The 15,866-nt window shown below is 42.8% G+C and overlaps 1 protein-coding gene across 1 annotated transcript in view; it reads right to left on the reverse strand.

Annotated features, from left to right (window-relative positions):
- zc3h3 (zinc finger CCCH-type containing 3) overlaps positions 1–15,866 on the reverse strand; it is a 65,828-nt gene continuing 49,962 nt past the window's right edge. The window contains exons 6-12 of the mRNA XM_040129602.1: positions 15,407–15,482; positions 14,829–14,984; positions 13,921–13,990; positions 10,554–10,685; positions 4,643–4,806; positions 4,363–4,520; positions 1–558 (exon numbers count right to left, since the gene is read on the reverse strand). Of these exons, the coding sequence (XP_039985536.1) occupies positions 527–558; positions 4,363–4,520; positions 4,643–4,806; positions 10,554–10,685; positions 13,921–13,990; positions 14,829–14,984; positions 15,407–15,482 (788 nt within the window). The 3' untranslated portion in view covers positions 1–526. The remainder of the gene's footprint in view (positions 559–4,362; positions 4,521–4,642; positions 4,807–10,553; positions 10,686–13,920; positions 13,991–14,828; positions 14,985–15,406; positions 15,483–15,866) is intronic.

A 15,866-nucleotide genomic window follows, 5' to 3' on the forward strand; every position in this document is an offset into this window, starting at 1 on the left:
TGTTTTAACGATAAGTTTCTGTGTGCACACTTTCTCCCAGACGCACGCAGACACACGCTCACAGTACGGTGAGGATGAAGTCACTGTATGCTCATGTGTCTCGTCTCCAGGCCTTTAAAGTGAGGGGCACTGCTGCTTCTGTCACCACCTCGCTGATGAAAACTCTCACAAACACGCTCGTGTCATGTGATGACACCGCTGCGCCAAAAAAGAAACACACTCACACTGCCCATAAACACTCTCACAGCACTGACTTCACATTTCAAAAAGAGTCTGTGAACAACACACAGTTAGAGTCGATATTTTATTTGTCTTTTTAAAATTTGCAAAACCTGATGAGAAAATCTGCATTGTAAACATCCAAACTGCTATATAAACCTGATCTGTAGATATATAAGATAAAACTTTCAGGCCCTGAGTTAAGTAATTAAATGGGAAGAGACACAGAAACACCTGTCAGGACAAACCTGAGACTCAAATCATTGAAAAGTGTTGTTCACCTCCAGTGCCGCTGGTCTCTATAGTCTTAGAGTCGAGGCTTGATCTGCAGCTTTCTCTCTGTGAAAGAAATACAGGAAATCAAATGGGCAGAAATGAAAACGCAAAAAGGTACAGTTAGAAAAGGACGAGAGTGTGTTCCCCCGTGCGTAACTGACTCTGATCTACAGTGTACTGAATCCTGCTGAAACACTGAGTGATGACATCTCAGCTGATGAGTAAATGAGGAAGAGAGCAGGACAACGGGGATGGATGAAGGTGTGTGTGTGTGTGTGTGTTCACAGTGTGTCAGTGATACATTACATCAGAGCTAATTTATGCAAAGTGAAGAGGAGCTTGTTTGGCCGAGTTCCACCTTTAATGAGGCTCTGGGCGGTGCAGTGTGCTAGTGAGGGGCCAGAGCGTCATTAATAACACTTGGACAGAGGGGACTGAGAGACGAGGAACTGATCTCTGGATCACGTGTGTGTGTGTGTGTTTGTGGGTGTGTTTAGACACATAGAGGAGTTGTACTGTTCTACTGAGTGACATACTTATTACAGTTGACACAGCAGTTTAACCTGTGTCACAAAACCATGCTGAGCGACGTCTGCTCTTCGGAAATCAAAAACTGCAATCGAGGAGATGTGGTCCAAAGTTGTCTAAGGCGAGGTGCAGGCACCCTAGGCTCAGGTGATGCTCAACACCCGTTTCGTATTATTAATTTGGGCTGTGTGTGTGTCTATGTGGAAGGGTAGGGGCTGAGATGTCTCAGGTCAGGTCAAAGGCCCTGCTTGTTTCAAAGCAGTGCAGACTAAACAAAGCATGAAGGAGAAGGAGAATGATGTAAGAAGGAAAAAGGTAAGAGTCACCAGAAACCGAATTTCTCAGATTCCTCTGGTTAAATGAAAATACTGACAGATTTGTCACCGTCCAGCAGGAATATGATCAGTCCAAACGGTTACAGTTTTTAGCATTCGCATGGTTTTCAGTATCTGTGAAGTTTGATGGTAAATAAAATGACAAAACATGGAATGATCAATGTTCGGTGTTTCCACCAAATGGTTGGTCTGACCCGTTGCTTCTCAGCAGTTGATGAGCGGACTCATGCTACATTTTCATTTTGACCCTCAATGAAAAAGAAACACGTCTGTTATCTCTTTAGTCAAGATAAAATTCTGAGTTAATTTCAGACTTAAATGAGTTCATTAAAACTTGAAATGCACACGAGGATAAGAACTTATTTATCAAGAACAATTTTTTTAAGTGGCCAGAGAATCACAATCTGACTCCTGACTGTTAATCATCAATTGATCATTAGGTAAAATAAACTATAATATAAAAGAATTGTTTTTGTTTTTCCATCATTCATATTGAATTTTTCGTTTTATTCAGATTAAACAAATAATAAAATGAAAAGTAAAATAACATGAAAGAGAGAGTTTGTATAAAAAGAGAGAGGTTGTTAGGTAATGTGTTGCATGCTAAGACGGGCTGAACACAGGTGTTAGAGGCGCTCAAGTGTTGCGTTGCAGTGGCACTCAGCGTGCTTGTGCGCGAGTGTGTGTGTGTGTGTGTGTGTGTGTGTGTGTGTTCACAGTGTGTCAGTGATACATTACATCAGAGCTAATTTATGCAAAGTGAAGAGGAGCTTGTTTGGCCGAGTTCCACCTTTAATGAGGCTCTGGGCGGTGCAGTGTGCTAGTGAGGGGCCAGAGCGTCATTAGTAACACTTGGACAGAGGGGACTGAGAGACGAGGAACTGATCTCTGGATCACGTGTGTGTGTGTGTGTTTGTGGGTGTGTTTAGACACATAGAGGAGTTGTACTGTTCTACTGAGTGACATACTTATTACAGTGGACACAGCAGTTTAACCTGTGTCACAAAACCATGCTGAGCGACGTCTGCTCTTCGGAAATCAAAAACTGCAATCGAGGAGATGTGGTCCAAAGTTGTCTAAGGCGAGGTGCAGGCACCCTAGGCTCAGGTGATGCTCAACACCCGTTTCGTATTATTAATTTGGGCTGTGTGTGTGTCTATGTGGAAGGGTAGGGGCTGAGATGTCTCAGGTCAGGTCAAAGGCCCTGCTTGTTTCAAAGCAGTGCAGACTAAACAAAGCATGAAGGAGAAGGAGAATGATGTAAGAAGGAAAAAGGTAAGAGTCACCAGAAACCGAATTTCTCAGATTCCTCTGGTTAAATGAAAATACTGACAGATTTGTCACCGTCCAGCAGGAATATGATCAGTCCAAACGGTTACAGTTTTTAGCATTCGCATGGTTTTCAGTATCTGTGAAGTTTGATGGTAAATAAAATGACAAAACATGGAATGATCAATGTTCGGTGTTTCCACCAAATGGTTGGTCTGACCCGTTGCTTCTCAGCAGTTGATGAGCGGACTCATGCTACATTTTCATTTTGACCCTCAATGAAAAAGAAACACGTCTGTTATCTCTTTAGTCAAGATAAAATTCTGAGTTAATTTCAGACTTAAATGAGTTCATTAAAACTTGAAATTCACACGAGGATAAGAACTTATTTATCAAGAACAATTTTTTTAAGTGGCCAGAGAATCACAATCTGACTCCTGACTGTTAATCATCAATTGATCATTAGGTAAAATAAACTATAATATAAAAGAATTGTTTTTGTTTTTCCATCATTCATATTGAATTTTTCGTTTTATTCAGATTAAACAAATAATAAAATGAAAAGTAAAATAACATGAAAGAGAGAGTTTGTATAAAAAGAGAGAGGTTGTTAGGTAATGTGTTGCATGCTAAGACGGGCTGAACACAGGTGTTAGAGGCGCTCAAGTGTTGCGTTGCAGTGGCACTCAGCGTGCTTGTGTGTGTGTGTGTGTGTGTGTGTGTGTGTGTGTGTGTGTGTGTGCGCGCTCCTACAGCAGGCAGGGGCAGGTGGATGGTCGAGCTGGTGGGAGTGTGAGGAGGGGGGGAGGAGAAGGAGGGAGAATGCGAGGTATCGGGGGAGGAAGCCTCTCTCCTAATCCTCTATCTGTCAAGTCTGTCAACAGAGAGCTCAGCTGTGCTCCTGTCCAGCCCAAAACCTAAATATTATTACCTCTGTCCTCTGGGCATTATTACTCCTCCCCTGAGCATCATCACACTCACTCTACGGCCCGGCTCTATCATCATTATCTGTCTGCAGCTTAGACCACTGCCCGCTCCAAAGAACTGAGGAATGATCCTGCGCCACTCACGACAAACGAGATCCTTCCACAAACCGTGCTTGGACAATATGCCTGACACTAAACACCTTTTGCTTTACGTAAAGCATGGTCCATCCTCTTAAGGAACATCCTAATTTTTTCAGAGCCCGGATGTAATTTACCACGGTTCTGCCATCATTCCTATCAATTTACACATTTTACTTGACAAATCTACAGATCGGAAATGTAGAGTCCAACAAAGGAGTGGGACTGCCTCACCCAGATAGTTTGGTGATTTACATGTGAAAAGAGGGCTGGCTTGAAACTGGGTTCAATCTGGTTGAAAAGTAAATGTTCTGCGGATGTCTATCTGACAGTACAAAACACCGTCAAGCACAGTTTCAACAGCACGAAGCAGGTTTTCACTATGCAATGAACTATAGTCACAAATGCTTTTGAAAAAACAGTTATATGTAACCTAAACATATGAAAACTTTCAATTTTCAGGCAAATTTAGCCAACTTCAACCTGGACATCTGGATATCTCTTGACCTGCAAATCACCAAATTAATTCTTCCGGGACACCTTAACAAGGGGATGGTCTCAGGTGGCTTTTCACACTTTTACTGTCAGTTTCATGTCACATAGAGCTGTTTTGAGTGCACTGTTGGTCGCTCTGAGGTGCTCTGTGCTTGCTGGGTCATGCATTTTGTTACCTTTAACCTGTGAGGTCTCGACTGGCAGGGTGTCTGGTGCGTCTGCCTCCTCTGGGGAGCTGGAGAGGGAAATGAAGGACGGCAGCGCCAGCGGACCTGCGGGGGGTGTGACTGGAGCTGCCTGAGGGCCGTGTGGCATGACAACAGAAAGGCGCGGCCTGGGAGTGAGAAAAAAAAACATGATTAGCCGGGATCAAACAAGACCAGAGTTTCTTTTATTGTAAGCAGATGATGATTTGTATCAGTGGCGATTAAACTCTGTACAATCTGCTTTTCTGACCTCTTGGAGGGCTCCTTGGTTCGGGCTCTCTTGGCCGGTGTGGTGGAGGTGTTGCTGGTGCTACGTTTCGGGTGCTGGCGGTGCTGTAGTTTGCAGCGGGCTCCTCGGGGGCAGGAGCCGGTCTTAGAGAAGTCTGGACACACCAGAGTGTGTTTCTTCTTACACTGATGGTTAGATAGACAGACCATCGGGTTTGAAGTTTTACAGCTTACACGAAGGAAGTCCCCACTGCTCACAGAGCAACAAACTCATATGGTTGGATTTGCTTCTGGCCTCTGAAATCTGTGAACTAGTATAACTTATGTCACTTTTGTGTATATTGATCCCATATGAAGAGGACCTCCCCATAAAATATGGATGCAGAAAAAGGACTAAGTTCGAAGTTAACTCAGTCACAATTACATTTACAACGGTAGCTACAAAAGTCTTTCATGATATGCTGAATGGAGTTTTTCATTTATCCAGGGCTCTTGTTTGGCTGCTTGTGATTAGCCAACATTCAACATTCAAGAACTTTCTTCATTTTTGTATGGAATGGGTAAAGTCGTCGTTCGTTTTTCCTGCAGACATCTGGGGTTTGTATTTTAATAAGGCTGACAGACGGAGTAGCGGAGGACCCTTACATTTACAAGCACTATCCGATGTTCATGGATGTACAGGCAGGATCCTCTAGCTACATTTTACAGGACCAGGAACAAGCAATAAAGAAAACAGTGTTCCTCATGTTCAAAGGCGATAATACCTCTTTAAATTTAAGACTGGTACATTAACACCTGGATGGAATCCAGTAACTCTCGCACCCTCCCAGGTCACTAAACATGACTGGATTTAAGGAGGAGATCTGGACTGGACAAAGTAAAACTTTTTTTTTTTTTTTTAATTTGATGAAAAGTCTCCTGTCTTGGGGAGTGGTTCAATGATCTCACTGCACACAGATCCGGACTTCTATGACATGATTTACTGTGGGAAAAGGGCCTAACTGATTAGGTACTTGATATTTTGTCCCCTTATTCTGGCCATTCTTTTTTAAGTAACTACTTATAAGTGACACTCAGCCTCTCCTTTAATGTGCAAGTTGAGCAAATGGGTCACAGTTAACGTCATTCTGAGGAGCATTGTGCATGAGAGAGCGAGCTTTCACATGCATGTTTGCAACTGAGTGTGTATGACAGTATAATACGGGTGTAAATTGGTAGCTTCATTCTCCACGAGATCCGATCCCTCCCACCTGTCAGAAAAGCTAATTATATTCACTCTGGGGTGCAGGCTGCAAGGAGTGCGTGTGTCTGTGTGTGTGTGTGTGTCTGTGTGGAGGGGTGAGGAGTGCAGGACTGGGAAGCAGATTGGTCCAGAAATAGAGTGTGTATTGGGTGACGTGTGTATGTGTGTGGAGGGGAGCGGGATCTTGAGATCGATTTTCCAGGAACGCTGTAGACTCTTAGTCAACCCTCTCTGGTGCCCAGCGACCCTGACTTGCTGCCATCAGAGCCCCCTCTCACCATCCTCACACCCATGTTCCTGCACCCCTGGCTGCCAGGGCGGCCTGAGACCAGCTCGCTGTCAAATGTTTCTCTGGATCCTCTTATAGGGCTACGGTTTTGAGACAACATTTCGCTCAACAAATCGCGCCTGCCACTGGTGTCTGTGATGCCCAGGGTTTTATATTTGGTATCTGACATCACTACTGACCCCATCTGGTCCTGTTATGTCGTGAATCGTGATACATGATTTAATTGCTGCTTGTTAAACTTCAAAACGAACTTAAAAATTATGATTAATATAATACTTAAAATTATTAATGATTACTCTCATTGTATTTTTTTTTAAAAAGATTAATTCATTAACAGCCTATTCTACAAAATCTCAGAAAAAAGTGAAAAATATCTGTTCCCAGAGCCACAACATCTTAAAATGACTTATTTTTTGCCCTGGCGGCAGGATTTTTTTTAAAGACATTCGTTGTATGTAGTTCCTCATCTATCTACCATCATTTCCTGTCCTCTCGCTACTGTACATGTTGATAATGTAGCACAAAAAAGATACAATCCAAGGCCACAAGGTATGTGAAACATTGAAACAGTGAGAAGATTCAGGAGGCTGGAATCAGAAATTGTTTGGTATTTTTACTTGACTTAAACCATTTCTTATTTTATTAATAGATTTGTGACTTAGCGTTTCAGCACTACATCATATTGTTGTCTAAATGAACAAATGAACAAAAAAAAAAAAGCCTGAACCAGATTTCCTCCAGTGTGATTTTTGAAAAACACTGAAAGTACCAGTAGACTTCCCATTTCCATCAGGGCTGAACAATGACGTCTTTGATAACCACGATCCTTAAGTTATTTTTGCCACAGTCGATTAAACAGTTCTCTGGTGCATCAAATTGAGTAATCACTATTAGCTGGTAAACTGTGTGACTAATCAGACTCTTCCAAGTCCTCTAAATTAACAGCTATTGGCTTCTCATACTGTAGTTGTGCCAGCAGGCCTGACCTTTTTACTATATAGCAACATGCAAATGTAAAGATTTGTACGTTTGAGGATTTTTCATTTGTCCATTTAAAATGTTCGGGTGGGAAAATAAGCTACTTTGATCGTAAAATTGGTTTATAAAATTGGATAAAAATGTGATATCAGCAGTGAGCAAACAACTGATCATCATTTTTGCCATAATCACAGAGTCAGGAAATTAGTGCTCGCCACCTCGTCCACCACATCCACAACTGTGTCTCTTCTATGACCCACTGCGGGAAACCCAGATTAGGCCCTAATTACCATGCTGTCCAATTTGATGTCCAACAGTTTTGCAATTTGACTGGCAACTCTGCATACCTAAATGTGTCTGGGGAAAAACTGCCATGATGTTTATTTGTCTCTACTGACAGACAAATTAAAAACATAACCTCTAAAAACGTGCTATCGCTCATCACATGGGGACAGAGTTTTCATCTGGAGCCAAGTGTGATGGGGCAACAAGAGTTAAAGCTGAAGCACTTTACTAGTGTGAGAAACAGAAAGTGTTGGGGAAATTGACTCTAAAAGCTCTGTCCACTCGCCACAGCTCCATACATCCTCATTTTCATAAAAAGACAGAGAGAGGGAAAGGGAGAGAGAGAGAGACAGAGAGAAAGGAAATGGGAGGAAAAAGCTAAAGTGGACAGAACATCTTTATCCTACACCAAGTTAACAATTTTCCACTTGATTTAAGGAATGCCGGGATGTCTCTGGGGCCTATTAGAGAGCTCTATGCAGGGGCAAAACCAGAAGGAGTCAGCACATTTACCAAGAGACTGAGAGAAGCAGGGGGGGTGTGAGATGGAAAAGACAGTAAAATAAAAAAAGGGACATCACATACATTTACATCTTGACACTCGTCAAGAGCACCTTATAGTGAGTGGAGTGGAAGAACAAGAAAAAGTAGCCATCATTCCCACAACACTGAAATTGTATGAAACTGTGTCGTCATACAATTTCAGTACAAATTGATAATAAATCTTTAAAAATGTGATGAGCATTGTAATATTTTGCTTTACGCTGGTTCTTTTTTGATCAGACAGCTCTCTGTTACCGACTGGCAGGGACGGAGCTCCAACATGCGGAACTGGCCAAATGGCCATTAATAAGAGCCAGTAAAAGTTAGCTATAGCCAACCTCAGACACTCATTGACACTCACTGAGGCCTGGTGACGACTGTCAGCTTAATGCGTCAGGAGCCTGGGAGAAGATGGACCTGATGCAGGAGCCACATATGAATGATTAGAAACAGCAATAAATTGATGCTGTGGACTAAAGAAACAAGAGGGACAATTAGGAAAGCATGGACACTGTGAGGTGGAGGGTGAGTATGAGACAAAGCCAGAATGAGGCAGGATGGCAGCAAGTCTGGGAGGAGGATCGAGGCGAGGAGCAGACTTAACCCCTGAGCTGCCGGAGTGTCTGCCTGCACGGCCCATAGTGCCATCCTCAGCAGTTTTCCCGTCTATAATTACTGCCTGCTATCCATCATAGAACCGCCAGAGCCTCACAGTGCAGCGCTCCACACACACACACACACACACACACACACACACACACACACACACACACACACACACACACACACACACACACACACACGCACAAACACACAGGCACAAACACACAGGCACAAACACACAGGCACACAAACACACAAACACACTAACACACACACAAACACACTAACACACACCTAACACACACTCGGGGAAAATCACAGACCTAAGCACTTCAGCTAATAGAATAAATATTAATATCCCTTTTGTTTTCTATATCCTCATTTCCCCATGCACTATTTAAATGAGGTCTGACAGTGTGAAAAAGCATCTGTTTCACACTCGACGCTCAAAAACAAGCAGAGAGAGGAGGCAAGGAGGAGAGGGGGGAGACAAAGGGCGGTAAAGACAGAGGAGGGGAGAAGAGGAGAGCACTGGAGGGTGTGTTTGGACATGGGAACTCTGTGTGTGCCTGCGCGCGTGTGGGGTGACTCGAGTGTCTCTATTCATGTGCAGGTGGCTCTCTGTTACCCATCAGGCCCTCAATGCGTCACTCAGACACTACAGTTATGCCATTATGGACCACCACCCCCTGCAGCTGTTCCTGCCTGTGTGTCAATGTGTACATGTGTGTGAGTGCGGGAGGCACTGGTTACCAAACTGCTTGTTTACCTAAGCCATGTTGTACAATATAATTGTACGTTCAAATGAAGAGAACTGCTGAAAGAGAGAATTTTGTAATCAGGTAATGGTCTCGATTCAGTGCTAAATACAAATGTAGTAAGATCAAACCACTATCGCTGACAGTGTATAACAAGAGCCAAAACTGTCACATCTATTATTTCAATTATTCCATTCAGACTGAGAAAGTGATACAGGTTTAACCTGTGTTGGCAGTTGATCTGAACAGGTCAACAAACATCAGCTGACCAGTGTCCATGACACTCGTCTGACCTGGGTTGAACACGAGTCAGATATTGCCTGACTCTGCCAAGTGTCCTTACTTCATTTAAAGATATTGATGGTTAAATGTCATTTAACTGACTCCCCGGAGAGAGAGAGAGAGAGACAGAGACAGAGAGAGCGAGAGAGAGAGAGTGCAGGACAATATACTCATGGACGAGCGGCAAAACAGTAATATGCGCTTCTGCTGTCTGCAGGGGGTTTAAAAAACACCACGCATTGTCAGGGGCTAAGTGTGTGTTGGTGTTGGCACACATGCTGTCACAGAATATGCCACAGCTGTATTTTCCAGCGTCAGCAATGGTCAACACTCCGCAAAATCTCCCGGATACTGTACTTTCTCTTGTCTTGTCTATCGACAAGGAACTTTTATTCTAAGTGTAACAATATCAAGAGCTCAATCAGCTGCAGTCACTGCCCCTTGAAGAAAATATTTAAAAAGAGAGTTGAGCCACAGCTGAAGACACCGGCTTTTCAGGTGAGGAGTCAAGTGACACAACACATAAATTCAGTTTGTATTCTTCATATTAAGGTTCAGCCGACGCTGTGATGTCCGAGATGCTGCGGCACGTCAGGTGTGTGTTACAGGTGTTGGCTGTAGCCAATAATCAGAAAGGCATTATGTAAAAACAAAAAACAAAAAAACTAACAACTAATTGCACTCAACTAGAATTTCTTTCTCAAAACATCCGATGTGCAAATTAGACTCCAGCTATGGCTTTATTTCATTTTATCATTTAAACTCATGTATATTTTTATTGGTTTATGTCTTTACCCCTCTCTGGTTTTGTTTCATATTGTACTTTACGTGTTTTGTTGGCTCGGTTGTGTATTTGTAGCACATGGATTATTGTCATAAAGATCATAAGAGATATAGTCTGAAGTGCTCTCTGAGTTTAAATGTTTTTTTGTGTGATCGTGTGTGTTTTTACCTTCTCTCCCTTGGGGCAGTAGCCTTTGACAAAGTCCTCACACACTTCAGCTTTGCAGGACACGTAGACATGACTGTAGGGACAGTCGCTGTTGTTACAGATGCCCTTTAGGAAGTAAGAACATACCGGCATCTGGAGAGAGTCAGACACAAATATGTAAACCATCTGAATCTGAGAAATTTCTCACAGTGCCTGAATCAGAGGCTAAAACGTATTTGATCAAAAATTTACAAAATTCTACAACATTAGACATTTAATCAGAACATACACTAACAGGAGAGTCCCACATGGAGGAATTTGGCTGGAATCTGCTTTTGTTATCTTGAAATATAGTGATTCATCTGACTTGTGGTGTTATATTCCAGGACTGTCCAAATCTCCCAGATTATTGGCAAAATGTCCAAAAACAGATTGAACTGATTTTGGGTATCAATCTGACTCTGACTGAATTAAACACTTTTGATTCCTGTCAGTATTTCTGAAAACATATCAGACAATAACTTGAGGATTGACTTGAAGATTTTCTTGTGACAGCAAAAAAAGAAAAGTCAGAAAGTCTCCTTGATGAAATTTCAGCATATGAGAGGAAAGGGTTAGGTGATTTATGTGTTAGAGAATAAGATGGGGCATTACGTCAGTTAAAACCTGTGTTGCTGTTTTCCCTTTAAAACAAAATGTTTTGTCTCTTTTTCTGTTCTATGTCAAGATCATTTCTCCTTGAGTTCTACAATAAAAAAATAGACAAATGTAAACAAAAGAAAACAACAGAGAGGAAGAGAGTCGGCGTGAAGAGAGCATGAGATTACATGAGATTATACGACTGTAAACAAACGTGTGATTTAAAAACCACACCACTGTCATGTAAAGTTCAGACGTGTCCCGTGTACCGATCGATCTGTCACAATGAGCAGCTAAATGACCTTAATTGCAGTTGACAGCGGCAGAGTGACAGTGAATGTGTGATTTCACAGTGCGCGTGCTCGTGCGTGCGTGCGTGCATGCGTGTGGCGTGTGGCGTGTGCGCAGAGAGATCTACTGTTTGGCGTGCGGGGGCGAGCCTGGTGGAGGCCAGTCTAAATATACCTCTGGGAGGGGGTTCAGTGGGTAAAGATGTGGGGGGGGTGAAGTGTAAGAGGGAGTCCACCGCATTGGGATGGGATCAGTTCTACCTAATTAACTGCTACAGAAATATTTATCCAGGCTGCAGCTTGTCCAGCTCTCATGATGTGTTTATGTGCTCTGGATGTGTGTACAGACTGGGCCAGTGGTGGAGGGGGGAGAAGGGGGATGGGGTTCCCGGGCGTGGGGGGTTGATACCAGGGGAGTATGCTCAGGGGTGTCTGGTTTCGAGGTATTTGTGGTAGTGGGGGAAGAGGAGGGTGGGGTGTAGGTTTTAGGATTCGGGCTTGCCTGTGAGCACTAGTGCCCAGATCAGGTTTGGAGGACTGCTGGGTGCATAACGCTGCAGCCCCCACATATCAACCCCCTTCTCCCTAAGACCCCCGTACAGTCCTGTTTAAGGGGTCCACATGAAATAAGAGCAGGTGTATCCTGTGGAAGGAGGGGCCAAAGGTTGGGGGGCGGTGGGGGCCTGCTGGAGAGGTGGCATTACAAACAGACAGCTGGGCTCTCAGCACTTACAGGCAGCAGTATGATAACCAACACAGGTGCAGGGCATTGTGTGTGTCTATGTATATGTTTGTTTGTGTGTGTGTGTGTGTGTGTGTGTGTGTGTGTGTGTGGAGGGTGAGGCAAGGCACCTGTTGTAGGGTTGTTTGTCTCAAGTAAAAAAAGGAAAAAACAGCTTTCCCTTTTAGAATGGGGACACTTTCCCATAGACGGGCGATAGAACACACACACACACACACACACACACACACACACACACACACACACACACACACACACACACACACACACACACACACACACACACACTTCAGCTGCAGGCTTTGGCCAAATGTGGATGGAGCTACCAGGTGACACAATGTGAGACGACTTAAAACAACAAATCTCCACTAATATGTCCCAATTATAATAGGCCCAGTTTTATTGAAGCTACGTGCAGGAGCGACTTCCTGGTATCCGGAAAAGTCTAAGAGGAGGTGGAGTTACAATGACCTAAAATCTGTATCGAGAAGAATGATCAGATTAACCTTGATAACAATATTGGTCTTTATTGACTGTCTCATGCCGGCTCACTTTGTATATGTTGGATATGATTCTCTTTGCTTTGCTAACAGTTAAGTATACACGGCTGTTGTCTGACTGGTTCCATTTATAGTCGGCTCTTTCAAGTCATAGACATTTACTGAAAACTGTGATATGAGTCATTTTAGCTCAGTTCAGAGATTTATGTGTGAAAATCAATAAACTGGATTTACTATCCATCCCTACTCCGTTTAGTTTGCTGGAGTTGAGTTCGGGCTGAATGATAACTCAATATTACTCAATATTATTTGTTAATATAAAAAATAAGTGAGACTGATGATTTCAACAAAATTGAAACCAGCAAAATGAGTTGGTAAAGTTTTTGATTTACACGTGAAGAGTTTTGTCACAACAGGAACACGATTCATTGAATTGACAATCGGTCAGATGACTTAAGAAGTCAGTTTGCATGCATCTGTCATATTGCAATGTATGTTGATATTGAAAAAAATAAATATATTAATATTTTTAGGGATGCAACTAACAAATATTTGTATTATTAATTAATCTGACGATTACTCTCTATAGTAACTTACGTGATTAATCCTGTAGTTCTTTGTGAAAATTGTCCATCACAATTTCCGGAGCCCAAGTTGAACTTGCATTCAACATTGAATCAATTATCAAACCTGCTGTTGACAAATTTTTCTGTGCATTGACTAAATATTGTGATATTAATTTCAGCCATAACACCTGGTCCTAGATTGACTGAGTTGCTATTGCTCACAAGCAGGATAAGGTATGTAATCATAGGTCTGAGGTGAAGATCCTGTTCTATTTTGCTGTATGTGCAAACCACAACCAAACACATGTGCTAACTTCAACCGTGAAGAAACGAAATCAATCGTTACAAACGTCATCCTGCTGGTCTGTACATCGAACAGGTGATCCGCCAGTTACACGCTCAAACCTTTAGGCTGCTCGTTTAGCCATAAGCCTCTATCGTAATGCCCCATCAGGTTAAGCCTTCCTCACTCCTTCCTGGGCCATGGAAACCGGAGCCATGCCAAGAACGGAAATACGATACACGATGACTGAACCCAACACTGTCATCTTATACCTACACACTATACTCAACCCTGGCCTTTGCAGTGAAAACCATAAAACACCATGTTGTTCAACATCTAGGCCGTGTGCGGGTGTGCGTTTCTGTTACCTTCTCCTTAGCCACCTTATGGGAGAATGGGCAGGTCCCGTCTGCCTGCTTGCACGTCCCTCGCAGAAACCTGCACATAAACAACAAAAACAAGCCTGAAATAATAGACGCTAAAAGAGTTGTGAAGCGGGATGAGCCGCCCGTTCTCCAAATAATTTTTCTGCGCGGTAAATTCCAGCCTGGAAGATTATTTTAATGATATCCTTGATGTTCATCCCAGAGAAACACAGGAATCTTAGGGATAATGTACTGACACTAGGTTTTTGATATAGCCATAATTATTCCAGTGTTGTTCCTAAGAAATCATGTATTTTCCATCAATTTTGTGTGGCAAAGGGCTCTAAAATACTACAGTACTCATGTGCCTCAGGCGCTGTTGCTAAGGAGAGGAGAGGAAACCAACCAGAGGTTCTGATCAAACTGGTACCCAATTCAGATGACACACAAAACACTGTGTCATGGTGGATGAATGTGTACAGATTTCCACTGCTAAATGGTTCATCAGGTTCCTACAAAGTGTAATCGTTAGCCTTAGGCTGCTGTTAGTGGCACATGCAACAGGATGTGATAGTTTGTCACTGGATGATGGATATGCTCCTTAGAAGTTGTACCTGACTTCTCTCCTTCAGTTTTCATGTACACAGGCTCGTACCTTCGACTTTTTTTTCCAAAAGCGCATTTGTTCATCTTTTGGCAAGGGAATTTCATGTCCATCCAAGCTTTGATGGTGCTTGTATGAGGACTTTTACGTCTGGGACATTGGATGCCTGAAATTAATCACTTCGCTACTCTCAGATGTACAAAGGATATATTGGCAAGAGAGGAAGATTTTCTGTCTTTACTGAGAATCAAGCAATTAACTTTTCCCTCCTGCTCCCCCTTAATACGACATTATGTGTTTATGTTACCTTGTGCAGACGGCCACCTTGTCTGGGTCGTGTATGTAGGGACAGCTGTTGCCGCGGTTACACTTGCCGAAGCGGTTGTAGTACATGCAGTACTGCTTCTGCTGCTTCTTCTGACGAGCATGTCTGATTATGGCAAGGCTCCGCTGAACTGCGCGACTTGTTTCAGAAAACACACACACATCACAGGTATCCACATATCAATAAGCAGCCTGCTGCAAACTAAGAGGACAAAATATGCCAGGAAGTGTTTCAACTCTCACCCCGTGAGGGGCTTTGGGTAGAGTTATGATCCATATACTAAAGTTAATTTTAAGATTACTTCTGGTTTCACAGCCCTTAGATGACAGTGATGAAAGGAAGTTAATATTGGGGGAGGGAACAAAAATGAGGATCAAATGGAACAGTCTTGGCTTGATTTGATTTCAAGATGGGGCTGTTGTATGAAGAGAGCCATCAGGATGTCCCACATATAAATGTTATTCAGTAAAAGTTTACAAGTTGAATATGAACGCAGAAATGTTCACACTACTTGTACTAGAATGGTTCGATGAGAGGAGATGAAACGGGCACTGGCCTACCTGGCTAAGTGACGAGTGCTGGAGGGTCGGTTCCAAGCAGGAATCATGGATGAGACGTGGGGGCTGGAGGATCTTCCTAAATGTAGAGAAAAGACACAAATGGGGCAATTAAAAGGCATATGTCCCATACACAGTTTTCAGTTTAAACTAGGCAACAATCTCTACAGCACGTCAAAAGTCTTGGTGAGACCTTGGACTTCTAATGCATTCATTTCCCAGCAACTCAATGGAATTTTAGTACAAACTGTAATAACATCTTCTGCTACAGGGGTCCCTGATACATCCTAACTGTTCAGGCTCAACCATCTCCACTCACCCAAACAACAGCTAACTTTCCAAATGATAGTGAAGGATCAGTCAGTCACAAAAAAAACACAAAAACCACAAAAAATGGTATTGATGAAGGTGTTGTCTCAGACATCGTTTTTACAAAATTCTTCCAGAATTTTTCATTGCATGA

Source organism: Xiphias gladius, chromosome 6 (genome assembly GCF_016859285.1).
Source record: "Xiphias gladius isolate SHS-SW01 ecotype Sanya breed wild chromosome 6, ASM1685928v1, whole genome shotgun sequence".
Classification (NCBI taxonomy): Eukaryota; Metazoa; Chordata; class Actinopteri; order Istiophoriformes; family Xiphiidae; genus Xiphias; species Xiphias gladius.